This window comes from Equus caballus, chromosome 25, assembly GCF_041296265.1.
Source record: "Equus caballus isolate H_3958 breed thoroughbred chromosome 25, TB-T2T, whole genome shotgun sequence".
NCBI lineage: Eukaryota > Metazoa > Chordata > Mammalia > Perissodactyla > Equidae > Equus > Equus caballus.
The window spans coordinates 40,812,411-40,836,052 of NC_091708.1; the positions used below are offsets into that span (position 1 = coordinate 40,812,411).

General features: G+C 59.9%; 3 protein-coding genes across 26 annotated transcripts; 1 reads left to right on the plus strand and 2 right to left on the minus strand.

Annotated features, from left to right (window-relative positions):
• Nucleotides 1–600: 600 nt before the first annotated feature.
• C25H9orf50 (chromosome 25 C9orf50 homolog) lies at nucleotides 601–6,855 on the minus strand. Of its 2 annotated transcripts, XR_011432618.1 has the most exons (8): nucleotides 6,186–6,855; nucleotides 5,826–5,916; nucleotides 5,599–5,715; nucleotides 3,238–3,350; nucleotides 2,377–2,485; nucleotides 1,448–1,613; nucleotides 1,128–1,302; nucleotides 601–828 (listed from the first exon to the last, which is right to left on the minus strand). XR_011432618.1 is itself a non-coding variant. In XM_023629113.2 (7 exons), the coding sequence occupies exons 1-7, from the start codon at nucleotides 6,709–6,711 to the stop codon at nucleotides 721–723; spliced, it is 1,296 nt and encodes a 431-aa protein (XP_023484881.2). In that variant the 5' UTR covers nucleotides 6,712–6,855; the 3' UTR covers nucleotides 601–720. The 2 variants fall into 2 exon arrangements, 1 of the variants encoding a protein (XP_023484881.2); XM_023629113.2 differs by lacking the exon at nucleotides 2,377–2,485.
• A 133-nt stretch (nucleotides 6,856–6,988) lies between these two features.
• NTMT1 (N-terminal Xaa-Pro-Lys N-methyltransferase 1) lies at nucleotides 6,989–17,206 on the plus strand. Of its 20 annotated transcripts, none has more exons than XM_070251627.1 (7): nucleotides 6,989–8,185; nucleotides 8,631–8,815; nucleotides 9,255–9,341; nucleotides 11,391–11,484; nucleotides 14,342–14,555; nucleotides 15,324–15,576; nucleotides 16,413–17,206. In XM_070251627.1, exons 5-7 carry the CDS (start codon nucleotides 14,394–14,396, stop codon nucleotides 16,667–16,669), a joined length of 672 nt encoding a protein of 223 aa, XP_070107728.1. In that variant the 5' UTR covers nucleotides 6,989–8,185; nucleotides 8,631–8,815; nucleotides 9,255–9,341; nucleotides 11,391–11,484; nucleotides 14,342–14,393; the 3' UTR covers nucleotides 16,670–17,206. The 20 variants fall into 20 exon arrangements, with proteins under 20 accessions (XP_070107728.1, XP_070107730.1, XP_014591564.2 ...); XM_070251629.1 differs by having other exon boundaries at nucleotides 7,531–8,185; nucleotides 8,631–8,775; nucleotides 11,391–11,529; XM_023629116.2 differs by lacking the exon at nucleotides 8,631–8,815 and adding an exon at nucleotides 8,491–8,603 and having other exon boundaries at nucleotides 8,048–8,185.
• Nucleotides 17,207–17,368: 162 nt separating this feature from the next.
• ASB6 (ankyrin repeat and SOCS box containing 6) lies at nucleotides 17,369–22,876 on the minus strand. 4 transcript variants are annotated; one of them, XM_023629109.2, is made up of 6 exons: nucleotides 22,643–22,876; nucleotides 20,846–21,027; nucleotides 19,715–19,821; nucleotides 19,510–19,618; nucleotides 18,987–19,073; nucleotides 17,369–18,859 (listed from the first exon to the last, which is right to left on the minus strand). In XM_023629109.2, exons 1-6 carry the CDS (start codon nucleotides 22,753–22,755, stop codon nucleotides 18,192–18,194), a joined length of 1,266 nt encoding a protein of 421 aa, XP_023484877.1. In that variant the 5' UTR covers nucleotides 22,756–22,876; the 3' UTR covers nucleotides 17,369–18,191. The 4 variants fall into 4 exon arrangements, with proteins under 4 accessions (XP_023484877.1, XP_023484878.1, XP_070107726.1 ...); XM_023629110.2 differs by lacking the exon at nucleotides 22,643–22,876 and adding an exon at nucleotides 22,115–22,430; XM_070251625.1 differs by lacking the exon at nucleotides 22,643–22,876 and adding an exon at nucleotides 21,314–21,476.
• Nucleotides 22,877–23,642: the final 766 nt, after the last annotated feature.

The window sequence follows — 23,642 nt, forward strand, 5'->3', positions numbered from 1 at the left end:
GAGAGGGGCGGGGATGGGGCGCGACCTCCTCCTGGAGTTAGAACCCAGGTGTGGCGAAACCTGCAGGCAGGCTGATGCGGGTGGCCCTGCGGGGTCAGTACGGCGGTCAGATACACTCGGGCGGTACCTGCACCTCTTGACGTGGCCACTTTGAACACTGCCGCTTCCCCCCACGACTGGGAAGCATCTGGCCCAGCTGCACCCAGATGCTTGCCCACCAGGGACCAGATGGTGTGACCCTGGCCTGGGGAACACAGAAGACAAACCTTCATGCCCACACAGGGCTCCTTTCCCACTGGGGAGTCTGGACGCCCTCGCCCCACAGTGGAGGTCAGCAAGCAGCCTTTGGTTCCACTTGAAGAGAGAGGCTGGGGGCAGGTGGCTGTTTCAGGTATGGGCTGATCTAGGTCGATAGAGGCTTGGTCCCAGGTTTAAGGTGTGTGAAGGGTCTCCCACATTCCAGAAGAGGGGTTTACTTGAACGAACCTTGACCCCTGGGGATGCCTCACCCCACTCTCAGACTCATCCCAGCCCACTCCGCCTCCTCCTTCCCCTTGGTCCAGGCCCCCGGGAGACCAGCAACCAGGCACTTGGAGAGGCTTGTAGGGGGAGACCAAGCAGCAGGTCCCGGCCTGGGCTGTGCGTTTATTTGTAGGGCAGGGAAGGCCTCCCCTCACCCCTGGGCCGTGTCCAGGCCTGGGCTTGGGCTCCGGTGGCCATTCACCGCTGAGCCCGCTGCAAGGTTGCAGAGGGCAGGAGGAGCTGGTACCCCTTAGGGCAGTCTTGCCTCAGGACTGTGTGCAGCACCAAGCTGGGCAGGAAGGACTCCTAGAGGGAGAAGGACGACCAGCTGGGGGCTGTGGGGACCTCCAGGCAGGAGATGGGGTTCCCCAGGCACAGGGGGATTCTGCACCGCAGCCCGAGGGGGCAGGCACCGTGGTCAGCCCCATTTTACAGATGAGGAAACAAACGCAGAAAGTCCCCCCTGCTTGCAAGTGTGGAGCTGGGACCTGAACCCAGGCAGCCCAGTTCTGGAGCCACCACGTAGCCAAGGGCTTAGGTCAGGCTTTACCCGGTGACAGCCACCCCACCCAGCTCCAGGCAGCTGGCTGCCGGCAGGTGCTCACCAGCTTCTGGCTCCAGGAGCAGGGCGATTTGCCCACTTGCTCCAGGATTCTGTGGGTGTCCGGGAAGGTTTTGAGGTCCCCCTGCTGCCTCTGGGTGGTGGCCCTGGGGATGACGGGCAGCCTGCTCCTCATGGAGGCGTCCTCAGAGAGGTGGCCCTGCGGCTCCTGGGTGCACCTGAGGGGGACAGGAGCCTGTGAGCTGCATGGACCCTGAGTGCCAGATCCACCCTCAAGGGCCCAGACCCTCAGCCTGCCCACGGCTGGACGGGAGGTCCACAGGGTGAGGAGGGGGAGGCCCGGCACGGTGCATGGCGCCTCACCGGCAGGGGTAGTTCCAGCTGAATGGGGAGCCGGCCACGGCCTCCGCCTTGGCGCTGGAGTACAGGTCTTTGGGCAGATTCTCCAGCCATCTCCCCAGGCTCCCGAACGCCCACTCTGATGCCAACGACCGGGTGGCCGTCCCGTTCTTGAGGCTGCCCTGCTGGACTGGAGGAGCAAGGGCACAGGTGAGATCTCTACCGGGAGGGGGCACCCGCGCCCCCACTCTCCTCCCTCTGGCAGGCGAAGCCAGGCAGAGCCCTGTCTCCATGGCAACCCCGGGCTCCCCAGCGCCTTCTGGCTGCCTCCAGAGAAGCCTCCGGTTTTAAAACTATATTGCGTGACTGTTTCTGCCTTTATTACCCAAGCTGTGCCCCCACCCCAAACACACCCTCCCTCTCCTGCTCCAGCCCGAAAAGGGCCCCCTTTCCCATAGCAGGGGGGCCAGTCACTCCCCTATGGAAATCTGAGGCTGAGACTCCTACAGGGATGGAGGGTATCTCGGGGCTCGGAGTCTGTCTTGTCCAACAGCTGCCCTTCTGGCTGGTTGGAGACCCCAAATTCCCCAGCGGCTGTCTCAGGATGGAGGGGGCTGGGAAGCAGCCAGCCGAGCCCCACTCTGCCGCCCTGGGGTGTGACCACAGCCCCTCGAGGCCACTGGCTGACAACGCAGCGTCTCCCAGGCCAGCCAACTGCCCTTCGCATGACACTGTTTCTCCGGCACCTCCTCCTTTCCCTGGCTTCCCAGGAGTGGCCGGGGGCACCTGGCTTCTAGGCTGCCGTGTCACCTGCTCCCAGGGCCTCGGCTTCCCCAGCAGACAACTAGAAGTTGTGCAAAGTTCCAGCTTCTATCTCCAACTTCCTGTGGCCCCAGGGGGCTGGGCAGGGGCCCTCCTGAATCAGGGAGGGTCCTGGATTTTTAGAGCTTTACCCACAGCCAGGCTTTGGGGCAGCTATTTCCTGACACTGCATGCAGTAGGCGCTTGGTAAATGGATGCAAGCTGTTGATTGACTGTTGGAAGCCCTGGGGCTGCTGGATGCTGAGAAGAGAAGAGGCCGGGCAGATGGGGAAAGGGGGGGCTGGTGAAGGGCACACCAGAGCATAGACAGGTATCTTCCCACCTGCCTCCTGACGCCCACTTCAGAAAACACTGGAAACTGTGCCCACGGACACCATCGCGTCCATCCCCAGAGGGCTGAGCACGCACATCTGCGGGGGACCTGGCCTGTGGTTCCCAGTTTCTCTGCCATACCATGTGGTGCTGCCCCTCCCCAGGAGAGAGAAGACTCTATCTTCTGGACCTTTCTGGGCCCCTCCTCCTCCAGGTCCCTGAGGTCTGCCTTCCTGGATATGGGGAGAAGATGCTTCTGGTGCTTTCCAACCATCTCCAGCCCCTGTAGGCCGTGTGTGAGGCCAGGCGTGGGGTTGGGGGCTGCAGGCGCAGCTTCCAAGGTGGGTAGACGTGGCGGTGGGAACCCTTGGCAAGGAGGAGTCCTTCAGTGGTGGCCAGGCCTGGGCAGCCTGTGTCTCCTGGGCCACCACTGCAGCTGCCCTCTGGTGCCACCTGCCGTGGGACATCTCTGCTGGGCCTGGGACCCTCTACTTGGCCCTTGAAGGTCACCCTGACATGCTTTGGAGAGGCCAGTTGAGGTGCCTCCCCGGCAGGGCCAGTAGCCTCTTAACCTCTGCAGGCTGCTCCCTTACGCTGGGAGCCAGGGCCTTAGCCTCTGCTCTCCCTGCTCCAGGCTGGAACCTTCTGGAGTCCCAGGGCTCCCCATCCTGTCTGCTTACCCGCACAGCTGCGCTCCCAGTAGCGGAGTGCTGTGTCCCGCAGGGTCTCGTCAGCAAACCGCACTCGGAATGGAGAGCACCGCCTGCAGTGCCCTGAGCCTTCCTCCGAGGAGCTGTGGGGGACACAGCCTTGAGCCGGGGGGGCCTGTGTGCTGTGGGGCCTGCTGAGAGGCGCGGGGGCAGGGGAAGGCCCCTGACAGTCACAACAGCTGACCAAGCGTGTCAGGTCACAAGCATTGGACACCATCAGCCCACTCAGCCACACAGCCCTGTGAGACGCGATTATTACTCCCATTTTACAGATGAGGAAACTGAGGCACAGAGATTTTTTGCAACTTGCCGAAGAGCACACAGCTGGTAAGGGGCAGAGCCAAGATTTGAATCCTGACTCCAGAGCCAGTGCTCTTCCACATCAAGCCATTCAGCAGAGAGAATAGATATGAACTCCGGATTCAGGCAGTCCTGGGTTTCAGTCTTAACCCTTTTGAGCCTCATTTTCTTTATCTGTAAAATGGGGATCATCGTTGTGCCCACCATACAGGGCTGTGAAGAGATGAAATGGGCTGCAGAGCACCCCACCCAGGGTCTGCGGGGCCCACAGTAAACATCTCCAACTGGGAACTATTCTTAATATAATCGTCCATCTCAGTCACGCCCCTGCCCAGCACGTGACTTGGGCAGACCACCCTCCCGTCTCCATTTTGCAGGTCTCCCCTTTAAATTATGCATTATATATTGTAGGCACGATGACAGCATCCTCGTAAGAGTTTGGTGAGTATCACATAACTTACGTTAGGCATCCAGGACAGGGCCTGGCGCCGGGCCTGCGCTCAGTAAAGGGTGTCTCTTATTGTTACTTCTGTTGTTATTAATTTCAGCCCCAAGGGCAAGGCTGCAGGAGAGCCTGCCTGATCCGTCCGTGGCTCTGTGGTTCAGAAATGCCGTGTTTGACCTCAAGTACTTACATAGTGATGTATCTGCATCCGCTTATCTAACCACATCTTCACGTCTGTGTGGACACAGACGGGATGCTTCTCCTCAGCCCAGTGAAGACCCAGGTGGCCAGGCGGTGTCCCAGACAGCCCCTGGCTACAGGCACTGGGACCTGGTTACCAAGCTATCTGCTTATCAATCCTTCTCTGCGCTGGCCTCCAGGCCAGGCCAAGGCACGCCCCAGCTCTGCCCACAGGTCTGAAATCTCAGCTTCTCCTCTCAAAGGCTGCTGGGGCCCGTTCTAACGCTCCCGGTGTCCCCCAGAGGGCCTACCAGCCAATCTCACACACCGGACGGTGCTCATGTATTAGCTCTTGAGTAGGAAACAGTGGGAACATGTCCAGCCCTGCTGTTACTTGCATTTGAGATAATGAATTCCATACTTTCGTTTACCATATCTTGTGCGAAGTAGTGTGTTTATTTGGCCTGATTGATTGAAAGTTCCTGGTTTGGCAAATGTGTTTCATTTCTGGCACCTACTCTGATCCATCAGTGGTGTCTGCCTGGAGCACTGTGTCAGGAAGGGTTCTGAGGCCCAGCCGGGAAAAGTGCTGTGATCAACAGGTACTGTCTGCCATGGGTCCCGAATGAGAAGGAATGGCATGTATGTTCCATTTGTACATTTTACAGTATATTTGCTCTCTCTGGTCTTTGAATTCATGGCAGTGCTGTCCACCCTTCACCCTGTTTGAGCCTATTTAAGCTGGAGGAATTCTTTCTGCATTCTCTCCTGCTTCATCAGAGCTACGGCATCCAGGCCCAGGAAGCTCTAAGGCTCAGGCTCTTCTCCTATCTCCACTCCTTATTTTATTCCCCCCAAGATTTGAAATATAGTAAAACCTGATAAAAGTTAGAGGAAGAAATGGATGAATGAATGGTGGCATGGGCAAAAGGGTGGAAGAGTGGTGGGTGGGTGGGTAGACGGGCGGACTGATGGATGAATTAACGAAAAGGTCGGAATAGAGGGACCGGATCTTAGGAGAATGGGTGGATGTATGGAGGGTGCATGAATGATTATGCAAATGGGTATGCAGACTTGCAGGTGGCTCCATGACTAGATCAGAGATGGACAGCATCCTGGAGTTATAAGTGGAGGGGAGGATTTGTAGATGACTGCTCATTGGATTCATGGATGGGTGGGTAGAATTCTGGGAGTTTGTGAACAGATGGATGACTAGCTAGGTGGGATGGATGGGGAGCTTCAGGGATGGATTATGGGTGCTTTGGCAGAAGACCTGATTCATGGACACACACATAGATGGATGAATAGGTGGCGAAATGTATAAACTCATGGGTGAAAGACAAAGGCAAGGAAGGGAAGAAATGCTCTTCTCCCCACTCTCCTACCCCCATCCTCCCAGAACTCACTGGCTGGCCTTCTTGATCGTAGTGAATTGCAAGTGGTCTCTCTTCGAGGTCCCCAGGGCAGGTATCTGATGGAGCAAAATCTTCTTAAGACTGTTCCGGATGAACGATGACTTGCCCCTTGAAGACAAATAGGCCACACCTGGCATGAGTGGTCAGAGTCGCCCCCCCCCCCCCACCCCGAGCGTCCACGGTCACCCTGTCCCCACCAACAGGTCACCAACACTTACTGCAGGTCTGGGAGGAAGGAGGCTCTGGGACAGCAAGGACACCTCTGGCAGCGCTCTGACACACTCCTTTGGTGTTGCGCTGCTGAGGATGCTGGGAGCCAGAAGGAGGTGGAAAGAGTTATGAGCCTTTGCTTGGGGACAGTCCTTACTAGGCTCTTCCTAGTCATATGGCCTTGGTTCTCAGCTTCCTCATCTGTACAATAGGGGCAATGGTGGACCCGCCCTCAAGGGGGGGCTGCCAGCGCTCTGCTAGGCACACAGACCAACATTAGCATCCTTCTGCGCATCCTGGCGGCCCCCGCTGGAAATGCCTCAGCCCCGCCCTTGCCCCGCCCCCTGGGGACCCCGGCAGGGCCTCACTCCGCGGCCGCGGCTGCTCCGCACGCTCCACGCCCAGCCGGCGTAGGAACTCCCGGAACCTGCTGGGGAGGAACTCTCCTAGGAGGGCGCCCAAGGAGTCCGCGGCCTCCTTGGCCGGGCCCCTCCGGGGGTCCTCGCACTCTCGAGGCTCGGGGCGCGGGGGCGCCGGTGCCCGGGCCGCGCGGGCCAGGAACAGGGGCGGCAGCAGCAGCGACCTCAGCCCCGTCCGGTCCTGCGCCGCCCGCGGGGCCACGGTGGGCAGGGCGGGCAGGCGCGGCGGGGGGCTCCTGACGCCCTCCCCAGGCGCCGCGGGCGAGGCCTGGCCCCGGGGGGTCTGCCACCACCCGGCGCCGCCCCCCGAGGCCCTCGAGCCCCCTAAGCCGTCCGCGCCCCAAGATGCTCGCAGCTCGGGCGGAGGCAGCCTGGGCAGCAGCGGGGGTCTCCTGCGGCGGGCGCCGTCGCCCTCGCCCGGGAACCCCTTGAGCGCCACCCACTGGGCCCCGGGCTTGGGGTGACGCCTGGGCATGTCCGGCCCTGCTCTCGGCTCAGGGCATCCTCACGTCAGTGGGGGCGGGGAGGTGCTGTGGGAGGTGGAGAGGAGGGCATGGACCAGCCCCCAGGCCATCGTGCCCAGAGCGGGGCAGTGTGGTTTGGGGGCAGGCCCGCCGGCTCCCCCGACAGTGAGTGGTTCAGGCTGGAGCTCGCCAGCTTCTGTTTCCTCACCTGAAAAATGGTGACGGAGAGACTACCCACCTTTCTGAGCTGCTGTGACGTTTAAATGAGCAAGCACGTGTCAGTAGCTTGGAATAGTGGCAGGCACGTCGTACCTGCTGCAACAAAGACTAGCCGCTCTTCTTCTTACTTTCAAATTTATTATTATTTAGGATTTAATTTCAGCTCCACTACTTAGTAGCTTTGTAACCTTGTAACCTAACCTTGTAACTCTGTAACCTAGGGAGCCAATGAATTCCCTTCTCGCAGCGCCCTCATCTGTAGAATGGGGATAACAGAGCACCTGCTCCTTTGTAAGAAGGAATAAACATCGTGGGAGAGAGCTCTCTATGTAGTAGGGAGGGCCTAGCGCTGGAGTGTTCAGTCCTGGAGGCTGTCACTGTTGGGGGCGCTCCACTGGGAACTGGGAAACCAGAACCATCTTGAAAGGAGAGACCAGCCCAGCTGCTGTCTGGTCCTGCTGGAGCCTCAGAGCCCCTTGGGGTGGGGCACTTGTTGAAAATACAGGTGCCTCAGATTCTGATTCAGTAGGTCTGGGGTGGGGCCAAGACTTTCTCTTTTTTTGAGGAAGATTAGCCCTGAGCTAACATCCACCACCAATCCTCCTCTTTTTGCTGAGGAAGACTGGCCCTGAGCTAACATCCGTGCCCATCTTCCTCTACTTTATATGTGGGATGCCTGCCACAGCATGGCTTGACAAGCAGTGCATAGGTCCATACCCGGGATCTGAACTGGCGAACCCTGGGCCACTGAAGTGGAACGTGCAAACTTAAGCACTGTGCCGTGGGGCCAGCCCCCAAGACACGTATTTTTATATGTGAGGCAGACCCCCCAGACCTGCCGCCTGCTTCTGTCACTGGGGGTCTTCGAGTGTGCCCCTCCCCATCACGCCCACTCCCAGTCTGTTGTCAGCCCTGAGCTGGCTCCTAGCATCCCACTCACCCTGGTGGGGTCTGGGTGGGGCCAGAGAAGGTGCTGTGAGTTTAGAGCCCCCTAACAGGTGGGCCGGTCCTTGGGAGAGCCCATCTTCCTGGTCTGGTCCCTCTGCGGGCCCCTCCCTGCTGCCTCCAGGGCCTCCTCAGGGTCATTGTGATCCGCCCCCACCCAAGGCCAGGAAAGGAGCAGAGGGCACTGAGGCCTGGGGGCAGAGGGCGGGGCTGTTGTGCTCAGGATACCAAGACTGCAGTCACAAGCCCGTGGCAGGACTCCTGACCAGGAGGGACAGAGGGCCCAGGGTCCCACTACCCCTTCCTGATCCGGAGGCCCAGGTGGGTCATGTTTGGGCTGGGCGGTAGGAACGCAGTGGGCCTGGAAACAAAGAGAACCACTTTCAAGTCCATGCTGTGCTTGTGTTTGCTGTGTGATGCTGGACAAGTCTCTTTTGTCAGGGCTCCATGGTCAAATGGACTGGTGGGCCGCGTTGGTGATTCTCGGCTGGGCAGGGGCAGGGAAGAAGCTTGTACTGTGAAAATGGAGTGGGGGACAAGGGTAGTTTGGACCAGTAATTTCACTGGCCTGGTGTAATTTTATAATTTGAAAAATGAAAAAAATGACTTTGTAATTCAAATCACAGGGCGTCTGCCTGGAGGAGGCATGACAGACAATGTGTGCCATTGTCTGCAAATACTCCTCCCCTAGGGATGGAAGGGCTACCTCCTTGGGAAGTTAGAATCGTGAATGGGGAAGGTGAGAAATTTTGATATTTATTCTAAGGGCATGTGAGTTTTTAAGAACTGGACGAGGAACGCCAGATTAACTGGATGATTTCAAAGGAGCTCTCCAGCTCTCGCCCGCCGCAGACATTTATTGAGCAACTACTACGTGTGATGTTCGGGGACTCGATGCAAGAGGCTCTGAGGTCAGGGGCTGGCCAGACCTGGGAAGGCCTTGGAACCCAGGTGTGGGGAAGGGACTTTATCTTCCATCAACAGGAAAAAAATGTAGGGTGGATTTTCAGGCATCCCAGGAGAGCTCAGAGCTGCCCCCAAAAGAAGATTATGGACACCCCCAGCAATTGAGATAGCCCAGGCTTTATCCCTTTCCCTTGGAGACGTGGAAAATGAAGCTTGGGAGAGGGGCCCAGGCCAGGGAACCACGTCTGACCTGGAGTCCGCTAGAGAGGGTGCCAGATAATATGTACATAGGCAGATGTGGGGGACTCTGCTGCGGGTGGGGCTTTTCAACACCCCCTCACACCCCCATAACTTTCGCTTCATTAGAGTGTACACACTTTAAGCACCTCCTATGTGTAGCACCCGGAAGAAGGCACTGTAAATCTAAAACCAGGATGTCAGTTTAGGAAAAATGAACTTATGATGAATATTGTCATTATAACAGCTTCTGTTTACTGAGAGCCAGCGGCAAGCGCAGGACTGAAGGCTTGACTACAATATCCCACAAGTTTAACCCTCGGAGCGTTGAAAGGTGAGTAATTATCACATCTGTCTAGCAGAAGAGGAGACTGAGGCTCGGAGAGGTTCACAAGGTCTAGCCACCTGCAAAATTACATCTCCATCAAGGCTGCTTCAAGGACTGCGCCAGAATTTCTATATATGGCAGGAGCCTAGGGAGGGCAACCTTTTTGAAATAGAAATATCATGGACTTGTTCTGCTTATTTGGGGTGGCAACCCCTTGGCACTGCCAAAGGTATTCTTTTTGGCTTTGTTTTTTGGATGTGTATATTATTTTAAGATGCTAATCGTTGAGGGTTGGATTTGAGGAATAAGGCTTTTTCCTCCCCTTTTTACCCAGTGGGAAACCCCTAGAACTCTCGTTTTTAAAAGTCCAGGCTTGCAGCCTCCAAAAGAACTGGTGCGGGTGCTGGGGTCGGGAGAGGGTCGGCGCGGCGGCCCCTTTAAGTCGGGGAGGTCCTTCCAGGTCAGGACACAATGGGCAGGGCAAGCCGATCGCGGGGCGGAGCCCGCCGAGGCCCCGCCCCCGGGCGACCGGAAGTGACGTGCGCAGACAAAGGCGGCGTGCGCCGCGCGGTGGCGCGTCTGGCCGCGGTCTGACGGAGCCGGTGTGGCCTGGTGCGGTCTTCCCCGCCGCCCCCTTCCTGTTCCGCGTCCTCTTCTCCGCGTCCCGGGAGCCCCCGCCCGGGGTGAGTAGCGCGCGGCGGAGCGGGGGCGGCGGCGCCGGGAGAGGGGAGGCCCGGCCCCCAACTGCCCGGGCGCCCAGGCCCCGGCCCGTCACGTGACCCGGGCGCGAGCCGGCGCGGCCGCACGTGCGCGCCCGGGGGCTCCGCGAGCCGGACCTGGGCTGGGGTAGGGGTAGAGGAGGAAGGCTGAGGCCCCCAGCGCCTGGGTGGTCGCTCCCCCACGCCGGCCCCCGGGCCGCAGCAAGTCCCTTTCCCTCCCTGAGCCTCAGTTTCCCCTCTGAGAGACGGGGGTAAGGAGAGCACCCGCTCGGAGCGTGAGGGTGAGGATTCAGTGCAGTGCCCAGTTCCGAGCGGCACAGGGTAGCGCCCGTTGCATAGGAGTTGCTGTCGGATTTCACCTTGGACCCAGCCCCAGGAACGGCCCGACTCAGGTGCCGCTCAAAAGACAGCTGGCCGCCGAGAGCCCTTGGAGCCAAGGTCAGCCTGTTGGCAGAGAGGCTGCCATATCGAAAGGCCCAGGCTTTGCTGCCCGTCAGCTGTGTGCGCTGTCTGGACGCTGGTTTCTCCGTCTGTACAATAAGGAGTAGAAACAGTGGGTCAGGCCCTGCTGGTGGGTGGGGCGGTATTGCCCATGGTCAGAGTGTACAGGATCTTTGCCCAGAGAGAGGGGATGAGCCCCTGGGAAGACTAGGGCTTTGACTGGGGTGAGAAGTTTGGATTCCCTCCTTATTCTGTTCCTGGTTCCCTGTGTGTTTTTTAAGGTGCATCACTCCTTTAGTGGAACCGTTTTTCTGTCCTGTAAACCGGGGACTGGGAGGGTTGGAGGTACAAGCATTGGTGGAGACCGGAAGCCACAGAATCACAAGAGATAGCTGTCTCCAGAATCTGCGGTGTTTCTGTGTTTACACGGATGGGAAGCTGGCTCCCTTCCTCTGCAGACTGGCAGAGCTGAGTGTGCTGGATTGACCACCCAGCGTGACAGTAATGATCCCTGAGATGTGTACGGCACCCTACAATTTTTAAGGCATTTCAGTGCATTTTTCTCATTTGATCTTCACAATTGGCAGAGAAAATTGACGAGACTCTCATTTGACAGAGATTTATAAAGTCAAGATAATATGTGCCCAGTACTGTCTGGATCACTTTATGCTTTTATATCCACATTTAATCGTCACAGCCTTCCTGTAAAGTCAATATTGCTGTTCCCATTTTGTAGATAAAGAAACTTACTTAACTGAGTTTAGGTGTCTTAGTTGAGCTTACACAACCGGTGAGAAGCAAGGCCAGGATTCAGACCTGATTCCATCAGAGCCTTGTTTTTACATTCTTCCTCTATTATTTTTACTCCCTCCCTCCTTTTCTTTCTTTTTCATAGAGCACCCTGCCATTCTCATCTGTGCAGCTGCTCCCGCACAGATCCAGGGAACAGCCCTGTCCAGCAGGCTTCGAGAGGGAGGAGGGGACTTCAGGTAGGCTCTTGCCTCCTCTTGCTGCCAGGCCGCTTCTTAGAGCAGGTAAATGGGGAGGATGAGATGACTCTGCAGAGCACTGATGGTGACAGTTCAAATACCATTCTCTTCCATGGATCTTGGGAAAAGAGAAGGTGGCTGGGGCGGCTGCCCAGGTGTCACCTCGAATACCTTGGGGTCGGGGGGAGGTGGCCAGATGACCATGAAGGATGCGCAGACAAATTCTACCATTGAGGAGCAGAAGTTCACTGAGCGAAGGATTTCTCTTCCCCTCCGAGCTATCCCAGAGCACACACAGAGCCAGGTTGTGCCCAGGCCCCTCCCCATCCCTGCAGCCATGCAGCGCCTTGCTGTGCTGTGGACAGAGTATGGAAGGACTTGCTGCTATGTGATGACCCCGCCGTTCCTCCACCCCTGCCCACTCCAATCTGGACACCGGGAGGCACAGTGCAGACAGGGCCCCCAGAGTCATGTTTACTAATGAATCAGCTTTTAGAACAAATGTCAAAGTTATACTCGCTATTTCCCGGCCTAGATATGCCTCCCCTGGCTTGTTCCTAGAATCCGCCTGTAAGTGGAATTCCTGTAAATTAAATTATTCGGGGAACCTTGACATTTAAAGGAATCATGTTTAAAGGCTTTTGGTAAAGCAAAAAATTATATTGTCGGTAATGGCCTTCAGTGTTGTCAGTTCTGAATGGTTAGATTCTTGGCTGTAGGATTTTCTTAAAAGTGGAAAAGGACTGTAGCCGCACAAAGCTCATTCTTTGATTCGTTCAACAGCTGATTAGTAAACACCCACTTTGTATCAGGTACTGGGCTAATGGTGTACAAGGTCATGGCCCTGCCCCCAGGAAGCGTACATCCTGGGCGGGAAGGCAGACAGGGCAGAGAGAGTACAGCCAGGTACGTGTTTGGCTCCAGATTTACTCTGAGTGAACTTTCTGTTGAATACCTAGGTGCTGCGTGGGATGCAAAAGAAATACAGCATTACATCTTGGTGTTGCCTCTGCAAGGAGCTCCCAGTCCAGTGGGGAGATAGATTTGAATACAGAACCGGAAGTTTGCTGAGGGAGGGGGCAGGGAGGAGCATGGGGCAGGCCGGCGTCACTGAGCTCCAGTCTGAGTGGGAGCGCTGCGGGTGCGGCCTGGCAGAGTCGGCTTTGACGGTGTCCCTCCTGGGCAGTGGTGGAGGGGCTGACACGGGTGCTGTGGTGCTTGTTGGCAGCCACTTGACCTTTCAGACCGCACCCACATAAGCAGCCCCCAAACCCAGCTATGTGGTGACATCAGACTGGTCCCTTCATGTCAGCCCTCCGGGAGCTACTGGGAGGCCCACTCTGCTGCAGGGAGCATTCTTGGGGGCTGGACGGCCTCCACATTCTTCTGCTTGCCCTGCACCTCAGGGTTGGAGTGAGAGTTCGTTCTTGGAAGCAGTGTGCCACCCTCTCTTCCCGGGTCGGGGAGGACGGCTTCAGGTGCTGGGACCCTGTGGGACGCTCGTGAGCCAGGATGGGAGGGTGCAGCATTTAGAACCGAGGCCCCCTGGCTGTTAGCCCAGAGGGCTCTTCAGTCAGTACAGCAATTGGAACTTGTCTTCGTTGTGGTGCCAACCCTTGTCCCTGAACAGTGAAGTGTTTCAGTTGGTTCCATTTTCCCCATCTCTCCTAGTGGACGGGAAGCTCTCGGGGTCAGCCTTTCTCAACTAGCCTCACAGCAGCCGGAGCGCACCTGAACGTGGTGGACGTTTGTTGGGGAGTGCCCATGCCTGGGGGAGAGGTGTGGGCCTTCTCTCACCCCTGGTGTGAGGTGGCCAGGCTGCTGCACGTGGTGCTGCCCAGCCGTCCTCCCTCTGCTGAGCACCGCCATGGGCCTGCGCCCCGCTGCCCGGCTGTCCTCCCTCTGCTGAGTGCCTCCGTGGGCCTGCGCCCCGCTGCCCGGCCGTCCTCCCTCTTCTGAGCGCCGCCGTGGGCCTGCGCCCCGCTGCCCGGCCGTGCTCTGCATGCCCCTCCGTCCGTTCCGCTCACACGCTCCCGGGGGCTCCTGCACTCTTGCCTGCACAGTCCCCACAGCTGCCAGCAGTCTTCCAGAGCATACCTCTTCATGCCCACTGCCCTGCAGGGCGCCGTCTGATCCCCTCCATGGGACCCACAGGGGCTCCCTGCATGCTCCTTTCTTCCTGGAGCAGTCTGCCCACCCGGTTTGCCGAGCCAGCCCTGCCTCATCCCGAGTTTCAGCCGGGGTGTCCCTTCCCTGGGCTGCCTTCCTGACCCCAGTGAAGTCGGGCTCCTCCGGGGTCTGCTCCTCCAGCACCTCGTACTGCTCCGCAGCCCTCGCACAGCTGTGATTCCTGTGTCTGTAGCTATCTTCCGTCTGGCTGTCTCCCCGGTTCTCAGCAGGGTGCCTGACACGGGCCGGTCACGGTTAACGAGGGACCGGCCCCCTCAGTGAGCTTGTTCCTGTGCACACGCTGGAGTGAGAGGGAGGGAGGCATGGGGACTCCTCCGGCCCCTCCAGGACCCGAGGCAATGTCCATGCAGGACACTTGGGTTCCCTGTGTCGCTCTCCTTTCTCGAGTGTAGATCAGGTTTTCTGTATTCTCAGATCAGAAGCCATTAAGTCAAGTGTCATGTAGAGTAAGGAAAGCACTAGAAGCCAGGACGCTGGCTCCCCTGCTCTGATAGGAAGAGAGCTTTGCAAAACGACTTGAAGAGACAGAAGGCACTGTCTCCAGGGGCAGCAGATTTGGGGACACTGGACGTTCCTCTGCCTCAGGCAGGACTGTGTGACCGGCGAGAAGCACGGTGTGAGGCCGGGGCTCTCGACCTGGCTGATTTCACTCCTTTTCTTCATTCAGGAGGTGCCGCTGCTGAGTTGGGTGCCTGAGCAGAGACGTGGCTGGTGACAGCATGACGAGCGAGGTGATAGAAGATGAGAAACAATTCTATTCGAAGGCCAAGACGTACTGGAAAGAAGTCCCGCCCACGGTGGACGGCATGCTCGGGGGGTATGGCCACATCTCCAGCATCGACATCAACAGCTCCCGGAAGTTCCTGCAGAGGTTTTTGAGGGTAGGCAGGTCTGGTGTGCTCTCCAGGAGGAGAGGATGTGGCGCTGGTGGCACTGCCCGTCTGCGTGGGGCACCACCTTTCCATGTACACTGCAGGGTCTCTGGTCATCCGTCAGTGTCTACCACCCAGGCCTGGAAGAGCAGGGTGGGGCGGGGGCAGCTGCTATTCTGTGCTCAAGTGACCAGGCAGGAGCCGGCCGCAATGCTGGCGACTCCCGGAGGCCAGAACAGAGTAGTCTTCCTTTCACCTGTCGGTTTGGCCAGGAGCGAAACCTCTGCTCTTCTGCCATGTCCGTGGCGTCTGGGCTGTTCTGCTGAACACAGGCTCTGAGTCCCTGCCCCCGCCGCCCTCTCGTCTCTCCCTTGGCAAGCACGGGAGGCTGCTGCTGCCCCGTCTGTCCAGGGTCTCCCCACCCACTTGCCACCTTCCCCAGTTTGTTAGAATCTGGTGTTTGCTCATTGCCCTCTTCCATTCTTTCACTGCTTGAGTTCTTTTCATTCTCTCTGCTGTCGTTTCAATGGGCCTCAGGACTGAGATGAGTGCACCTGATCGAGCTGTCACCTCTAAGTAGAAGTGGCTTTCATTTTAGAAGCGTGTGGCCCAGGAAAAGTGTGTGCGGTGCTCATACCCACTGATGTCCCCACTAGCGCCGGCCACCAGCCTGTGCCCAGTCCTATTTGAGTGATTCTGGGGCTCATGAGGAATTTGCAGTGACAGCGTCCCTCTGGCTCTCCAGCCCTTCCTTAGCGTCTGTGCTCCGCTTTTTAGGAAGGCCCAAACAAGACGGGAACCTCCTGCGCCCTGGACTGCGGAGCCGGCATTGGAAGGATCACCAAGCGGCTGCTCTTGCCGCTCTTCGGAGTGGTGGACATGGTGGACGTGACGGAGGACTTTCTGGTCAAAGCTAAGACCTACCTGGGGGAGGAGGGCAAGAGGGTGCGGAACTACTTCTGCTGCGGGCTCCAGGACTTCAGCCCCGAGCCCAGCTCCTACGACGTGATCTGGATCCAGTGGGTGATAGGTGCGCGTTCCGCTCCTTCCCCACCTCCCTGCGCTGTCCCGCTGCGCAGCCGGGCTGCCCATGCGGGCCTGGGAGCGGGGCGCCTGCAGCAGGCGGGCCGCGGGGCTTCCTCAGCTCCCCCAGGGCTCCCAGGACGGGCGGAGACCCTGCCTAGAAAGGACGTCTCCTTCTTTCCTTTGTTTCAACTTAATACCTGCTGCAGCCCATTTAGGGGCAGTTTTTTGTTGAAAAAATTTAATTGACCAATAACTTACTTCATTCAGAAATGTGGAGGTGCGTTATAGTAAGGATTTCTTAAATAAGAGAAGTGGAAGCCCTGGCTGTCTCTGCTGTTGGCAGTGGGGGGTGCTGCCTTGCCGTCCTGCCGTGCATCCGCGCAGCCCAGCAGTGCGCCCAGGGTGCCCTTCCTGGGCTGCGGGCCTGGCGCAGCCTGTGCCAGCGGTCGGCCAGCCGCTGCACGGGGAACAGTGCAGCCCTTTGGGAACACCCTCGGTCTGGCCCTGTGTTCTGTGGTCCTGAGAAGCTGCAGTCTGGAGGGAAGGAACTGTTTGGTGCCCTCCCTGTGATCCAGGCCTGGGAGGGGCGGGTGGCACGGGCTGTAGGTGTCGGGCGGGGCCTGCCAGTCACCCCAGTCGAGGCAAACTCCCAGCTGCATACTTGGCGATTGCCCTCGGGTAGGTGACTTCTGAGCCAGCTTCTTACATAAAACGGGGCTTAGTAAACCCCCCGTGGACTGTTGAGAGTGCCAGCGAGGCCCTGTGTGTTAAGCAGAGAGTAAGTGCTAAGTGGTGGCTGAAAGAAACGTGCGGTGGTGACCATGCCTCTGTCTTCGCCAGGCCACCTGACCGACCAGCACCTGGCTGAGTTCCTGCGGCGCTGCAAGCGGGGCCTGCGCCCCAATGGCATCATTGTCATCAAAGACAACATGGCCCAGGAGGGCGTGATCCTGGACGACGTGGACAGCAGCGTGTGCCGGGACCTCGAGGTGGTCCACAGGGTCATCCACAGTGCGGGCCTCAGCCTCCTGGCACAGGAGCGGCAGGAGGGCCTCCCCGACGAGATCTACCACGTCTACAGCTTGGCCCTGCGATGAGCGGGGGCTGGCCGCCGGGCGAGACCCAGAGGCTCCACGTTGGTGGTTTGGGAGTGTGGAGTGAGGCCACCAAATATACCTGTCTGCTGTTCACTCACTATACAGGCTTTTTTAAAAAGGCATAATGGGGCCCAGCGGGGAGGGGTGTGGCTACGGGGCAGTGAGGCGGTAGCCTGGCTGTGCAGCCTCCAGAGGCGAGGCCTGGGCAGGGAGGCCCTGCATAGAAATAGGCCGTCGGATCACCTATGGCCTCGGGCCTGGCGGCCTTAAGAGCAGCAGAGCCCTTAACATGGCTGTGCAGGACTTGACCTCGGGGGGATGGGCCGGGCGCTGCGAGCCTGCTGTCTCCTGCAGCTGGGGGGGCGTTCGTGTTGAGTCCTGTTTGGTGAGGGGGCTCTGGTGACCTCAGTGATCGTCACGACAGCCTGCAGCATGGGGAGAGGTCTGTTTCCTCACTCTTGGCTGTGCCTGAGGCTCCTCCTTGGTGGGCATTTTCAATCAAAAATAAAAGGTGACCCCTGTGCCGTGAAGGCCTGAGCCAGTCTGCAGTGGTGCTGTCCTTTACTGGCCACGGGGCCACGTTCCCCCAAAACCGCCCCCACGTGCTGCACCTCCACGCCACCACCTCTTCTGACTGGCGAAGGGGGGTCCTTCACTGTGAATTGGGGCGGGGAGGGGGCGGAAATGTACACAAGGTGCTTGCTGGCCGAGAGAAATCCATTTAATTTTATAATATAAATATATCACGTTGTTGCCTCCACTTATCCCTAAGGTGTTTACACAGTTCACTGTGACTTGAGAACAGCTTTGTGGGGGCTCCGCTTGGGGCAGGACAGTCGGCTTTCAGTCTTGGGAGCTTCCACTTGGGTGAACCCCTCACAAAACAAGACATTTTGGAAAGGGTTATCCCTGGTCATGCATGATTGCTCTGTTGTAGAAGGCGTGGTCCCCAAGACCTCAGGTTTGGCACAAACAGCTGCCACCAAAGCCCACCCGTGTGCCTTGGCCAGGGGGCTCCCCGGGGACCTGGTCCCAGAGCTGCAGAAGCCAGCAGGGTCAGCTCAGCCTTCTCCCCAGCCCACCAGAAGCCTCAGTGAGCGCCAGTCGAGAGCAGGGAAGGGGTTCAGCCAGGCTGCACCCGCAGAGCCCCACCCCGCTTCCTGCCAGCTTCTGCCACATCCGTGCGGGACGGACCACCTCCTGCAGCTCAGGAGCACCCAGACCCGCAGCCTCCCTGCTGAGGGGTGAGCTTGTCCCGAATCTAAGCCCTCTCCTCTTTCCAGGGTGGGTGAGACTGAGGGTGCTACCGGAGAGGGGGCTGTCACCCTGGGGCAGAGCAGCCTTCTCCCACCGGACTGAAGGCAGCTGCGGCACTCCACTGGGCTCTCCGTCTCAGAGGACCAAGTCTGGCTTCAGCCTGCACCTTCTGACAGCTGGGACCCCAGGTCCTCCCCGAAGGTGGCTGTGGGGACTTGACCACCAACAGGCTGAGCGCCCAGCCCGCTCCCCTCAGTCCGGACTGTCAGATGCCATCTTCCACACTGCCGCTGTGCTCGCTGAGGAGGTACCACTTCAGCCGGTCGGGCAGAGGGAGGGCTCTGACCTTCGCGTCCACAGGCCACGGCTGAAGGTGGAGCCGGATGTAAACGCGACACAGGTGCTTGAGGGGCGGCGGGTAGCTCTCCAGCTGCCTCAAGGAGACGTGCAGGGCCTGGATCTTCTCTGCCAGGCTGCCCACAGGATGGATGTCGAAGTTTTCCGGCAGCTGGAGTTTCTGGGAATTAGTCACCATGAGATCCAGGATGGTCTCGGCTTTCCGCAGGAGGTCCACGTGGCTCTCGTCCTCAGCGCAGCCCGGGTGCGAACACAGCCTCTCGAAGACGATGTGGAAGCCAGACCAGCAGGACGCCCCGTGCAGGGAGCAGTTATAGGCGGCTCCGGACTCCAGCAGGAAGCGCAGGAGAGGGAAGTGGAGTTTAAAGCTCTTGAGGCAGATGTGGGTGAGGGACTCGTGCGCCGGGCACTCGCTGGGGTCGGCCCCGTGAGCCAGCAGCAGCTGCGTGACTTGGAAGCAGAAGCGGTTGATCATCTCGGCCTCCTCTTTGTCCCCTCCCACCGTCTCGCCAAGCAGGAAGATGATGCAGGTAAACACGGTGTCCCCATCTTTGGTGGTAGCCTTGACGTCTGCCCCTGGAAGAGCCAGCAGGGAGAAGGCCTCACCCCCGGCACAGGAACGCTGACGGCGTACGGGGGGAGCCTGCAGACACGGGAGTGTGGGGCCAAGGGGGAAGCTGGACAGCCTGGGGACGCGCCTCACCTCCTTCCAGCAAGAGCCGGATGTTCTCAGTGTTGTGGATCTGCACGCCGTCACTGCTGGCCAGGGCGTGGAGCAGAGCAGTCTTTCCTGCGGAGGGAGAGGGGAGCGGAGGCCCGGGAGCCGAGGTCAGGGCAACCCACAGGGAGGGGAGATACAGCGGCTCGGGGTCAGAAAATGACCTTGAAAAAGGACCGACCTCAGCTATGGCTGAGGGTGACAGGCTCCTGGCCATTCTCTTTCCACTCATAGAGGAAAGGAGCAGAAGGGCCAGCAAAGGAGGACTCCTGACCCAGACACAGCACCCTCAGGTGGGGCATGCACACGGTGTCTCCTCCCACTGACAGCCTCAAGGGGTTGGCAGACGATGACCGCACTGCCTCTTTAAAGCCTCTGAAAGCCAGCAAAGTGCCCCTGCGTGCCTGGCCATGCTGCACCCTCAGACAGGCCGCAGCCAGCCTGCCCACCTGCCGCTGTTCTGGGGCACCTGGGCCCAGCCCGCCTGCTTCCCGTGGGAGGCACCCACCATGCTTGTCAGCTGCATTGACGTCAGCACCGAGGTCCAGCAGGCGCTGCAGGCAGGGCAGGCGCTCTGGCTCCTCGCTGGCCAGGTCCAGAGGGCTGCTCTCGTGGATCTGAGCCAAGAAAGCACAGCCGGGTTGGCCCGGGAGCCTGGGAGGCTGCTCACGGCCCCCACCACGCCCCCGCAGAGCAGGCTGGAGCTGGCTCACCCGGTCCCTCCGGTTAATGTCAGCCCCATGGCGCACCAGCAGCTCCACCATGTCCGGCTGGTTTCGCAAGACGGCAATGTGCAGGGCTGTGTAGTAGGTGACTGGGTCTGAAGGCACGGACACAGCTCACGTCAGTCCGGCACATTCTCGCAGGATCCCGGGAGCCAGCCTGGCAGCCCAGCCCCAGCACTCCCACCTGAAGAGGCCCAGGCTCCGGTCACCGTGAGGGTCAGGACAGAGCTGTCCTCAGGGGATGCCAGAGCGTGGGTTCCAGTCAGACCTGGGTTCAGGCCCTGGGGGCATTTTAGTGGGTGAGGCACTCAATCTGTTTGGGATTTACTTCCCTCCTCTGGGAAATGGGACCATGAAACAGGGCATCTCCTCTCGGGCTGTTTGGGAGGAACACCCAGAGTGCCGGCTCCTTAAGCCCGGCAGTAACAGCCAAGTTCTCAGAGCCGGCTCTTCAAGTGACGGACTTCAGAACAGCCTCCCCCTCCTCCGCTCCCTGATGCTCCGGGAGCCCAGCAGTCTCGGAGCCTGTCCTCAGATAGGGAGGGGAGAGGGGCCTGGTCACATCCTGTGTCAGCACAAAGACCCCATTCGGTCACAGTCCCCCTGCATGTCTCCCTGCCCTCTCCTGGCAAAAGCCAGAGAAGAAAGGAAAATGGCTCTACCCGCCCCCACCCCCCGGAACTTACAAGCTAAAAGCCAACACATCCTGCAGTGACTTACACCCAACGTGGCTTATCTGTCTCCCCCTCCCTATGGCAGGAACGGAAATGCAAGATGGCTCAGAATAAGTGGCAGAAAATTACTTTCCCTTAGCTCTGGGCACGGGGCCAGCAGCCACATTTTCACATTAATGGAAGCGGGGACTTGGCTGGGGGCTGGGCAAGGTTTGCTAAATCCATCACAAGAGAGAAGCAGCAACAAACTGGCTCTCGGAGCAGAGGTGGCTGCGGCCATCTGCAAGTCCCCAGGAGACGGCAGGCCACCGACCTGTTTCCTTCGTCATCACCCACGGAAGAAGTGAGGACGCTAGCTCCTAGGAGAACAGTGAAAGCAGAGCCCAGAGGCCTGGCCGCCCACACTTGGGCCCCCACCCACCCAGCCCCTCGGGTTCCAGCTGACCTTCAAAGTTGAGGTTGGCCCCGTTCCGCAGGAGGACGTCGGCTGCGCGGGTCAGCCCCAGCTCAGCCATCTTCAGCAGGGCGTTGCTCACGCCCTCCTGGTAAAATGGAGAGTGGGCCTTTCTCTCCAGCAGCTCAGTGAGAACAAGGAGTCGGCTCTCCTCGCTGGCGACATAACTGGGCCTGGGGCAAGAGAGGCGAGGGTGGAAAGAGCTGTGGGACCAGCCAGCCTGGGCACCCTGTGGGTGGTGGCTTTTAGTCTCCTGCTGTCATCGCCCCCCAGCAGGGCCCTGGCTCTATGGGGCAGAAAGTCTCTTCGGAAGAGGGCTGGGAGAGGGCGGGCCCAGGTGGACCCTGTAACTGGAGCAGACTCCTCCGGTTTGCTGAGAAAGGACTGGGGGTGTCTTCAGCCTCCTCCCAAGTTGCCCAGAGAATCTGGTCCCTGGCTTGGGTACAAACCCTCACCCACCTGGGCTGTCGGGACTGAAGGGCACCCTTGCGGGCAGGAGCAAGAACCAGACCCAGACCCTGCTTCCTCCGACACTGACCGTCCCTGAGCTGCAGAGGGTGCCAGCCCAGCCCAGGCAGCCGTCAGCGGCCCTCCTTCCCGGCTCACGCGTACCCACACGTTTAGCCCCTGGCCTCCCAAAGGCTGAATACACACAGGCCCTTCACACCCCAGCCACCCACCTCCCCCGCCAGCACTGCCCACTAGGAACTGCCTCGACTTTCCCTCAGAATGCAGGCTTGGGGGCAGCTCCACGACCACGCACGCAGACCCCTCTCAGGCCACCATCTCCTCCTCCTGGGGAGGCTCCCCTTCCCCTCGGGTGCTCCCCCCACCCCCTTAGTCTCCCCATCAGCACCCTTTCAACTAGTGGGATCAAGGGTCCATCGTACTGCCTGGCAGGATTCCGTCTCACCCCCCAGCCAAGAGTGCCCTCTGCACCATGGGTGCAAGGCAAACATCCTGAGTCAGAACTCCTGCCTCATGTCTGGGGCTAGAAAAGGCCAAGCAGCCCCCGAGGCAGCCCCACCCTCCCCCAGGACGACCATGGAGGTGAGGAAACACCTCACGGTGCATTTTCAGGACAAACCTCAGAGGGGGCGGAATAGTGACAAAGAAAGCCTCCCTTACCACCCAAGGTCCTGAGGAGACTCACAATAACCACCGTGTTTGAAATTCCACAGGATCCCCCCCAACACACACGGTCCCCCTTTCCTCTGCTTTGTTCCCCGTTACACCTCCCACACTACACACTGTATTTACATTACAGGCTCGCTCCTCGGAGCACAAGCATCGCGGAGGCTGGCGTTCTGTCTAGCTCACTGATGTACCCTGAACAATTCACGTTCTAGCACATTCCCCGCAGGTTCACGAACAGACCTGCTCCTGTCTACATCAAGTGCAAACTCAGCTACAGAAAGTTCCCTCTCGCGCCGCTCTGGGGTGAAAGCTGAGGGCCTCACAGATGCCAGCCTGCTCCTCTGCAGCTGCAGGAGGAGGGCACAGGACAGGCAGGGCACGGGGTGGGGCCCCGGGGCGGAGGCCCTGCCGACACCCGCCGCTCCCCCCGCACCGCCCCGCGCCCTCCCTGCCCGCCTGCCCGCCCGCGCCGGCCCGGGGCACCCTCCGCCCTGCAAGGCGCGGCAGCCGAGCCGGCGCCCAGGAGCTCGCGCTCGAAGCCGCGCAACTCCGGCCTCCTCCTCCGTAAGGTGGGGACATGGCCACCCAGCCCCGCCCCGCCCGCAGTGACAATGAAAGGGCCGCAGCGCCGGTGGCAGCGGAGCGAGTTACCCGTCCAGGGGCTCCTGCCGCTCGGGGTCCTGGACGCCCAGGGAGCCCAGAATCGCATCCACCAGCGGCTGGTACTCGAAGATGATCCTGCGGAAGCCATGCAAGAACGGCATCTCGGCGGCCGGGCGCAATCCGGCGGCCACCGCCCCGCTGGCCTCCGCCTCTCCGGCGCCCGCGTCCGGCCCACTCACCCGCCCGACCCGCTGCCTGCCCGCGCCGGAAGTGGCCCTCGCACTTCCGGTCCGCGCCGGCCCGGGGCAGCGAGCGGTGGCGCCAGCGCCCCCTGTGGGCTCGGAGGACCACGGCGCGTCCGGGAGCGCGAGCTGGCGCAGTCCTGGAGGAGCGGCGCCGGGGGAGGGAGCGCGGGGACCGCTGCCCAGCCCGTCGGAACCCCGCCGCGGGCCCGCCCCTTCCCGCCCCGGCCCAGCCTGGCCCTGCGCCACCCTGCGATCCCGCCAGCGGCCGCTGGGCGCCGTCCGAGCTCCGCCCATCGCGCGCCGCGGCCCGGCTCCCCCGGGCGGAGGAGGTGACTGAACCCGGGCCCCGAGCCACCCTGGACACGGATCGGACCACGGCCCCTGCCGGCGTGGCCTGGCTGTCGCCTCCCCAAACGCTGACTGCACGCCCACCCACCCTGACCCTTCCTTGGTCTCTGTCCCGGGAGCTCGTGGCCCAGCAGGCTGCTGGCTCCTCCCACTTTCTGCGTGATGGACTCGGTGAACTTGAATTTCTCCATCTGCAAAACCGGGATCATCGCACCCACCCAAGGTCTTGGATCGAGAGCTCTGTAAGCGTCGGTGAAGTGGAGTCGAGCAGGAAGGAACCAAGCCTGGCGCCACTTTTCTGGGGTTTGGGCATCTTCCCTTAGGCCACCCATTTAGGCCTCCCCAACCTCGAGTCCCACAGCGGAGCCGTGATGTCTTCGCGATTCTAGAAAGTCCGTTATGAAGAGGTGTCCCCGTCCCAGCGGTGCACATCTCGCCTTGGCCTCCCACCCCCG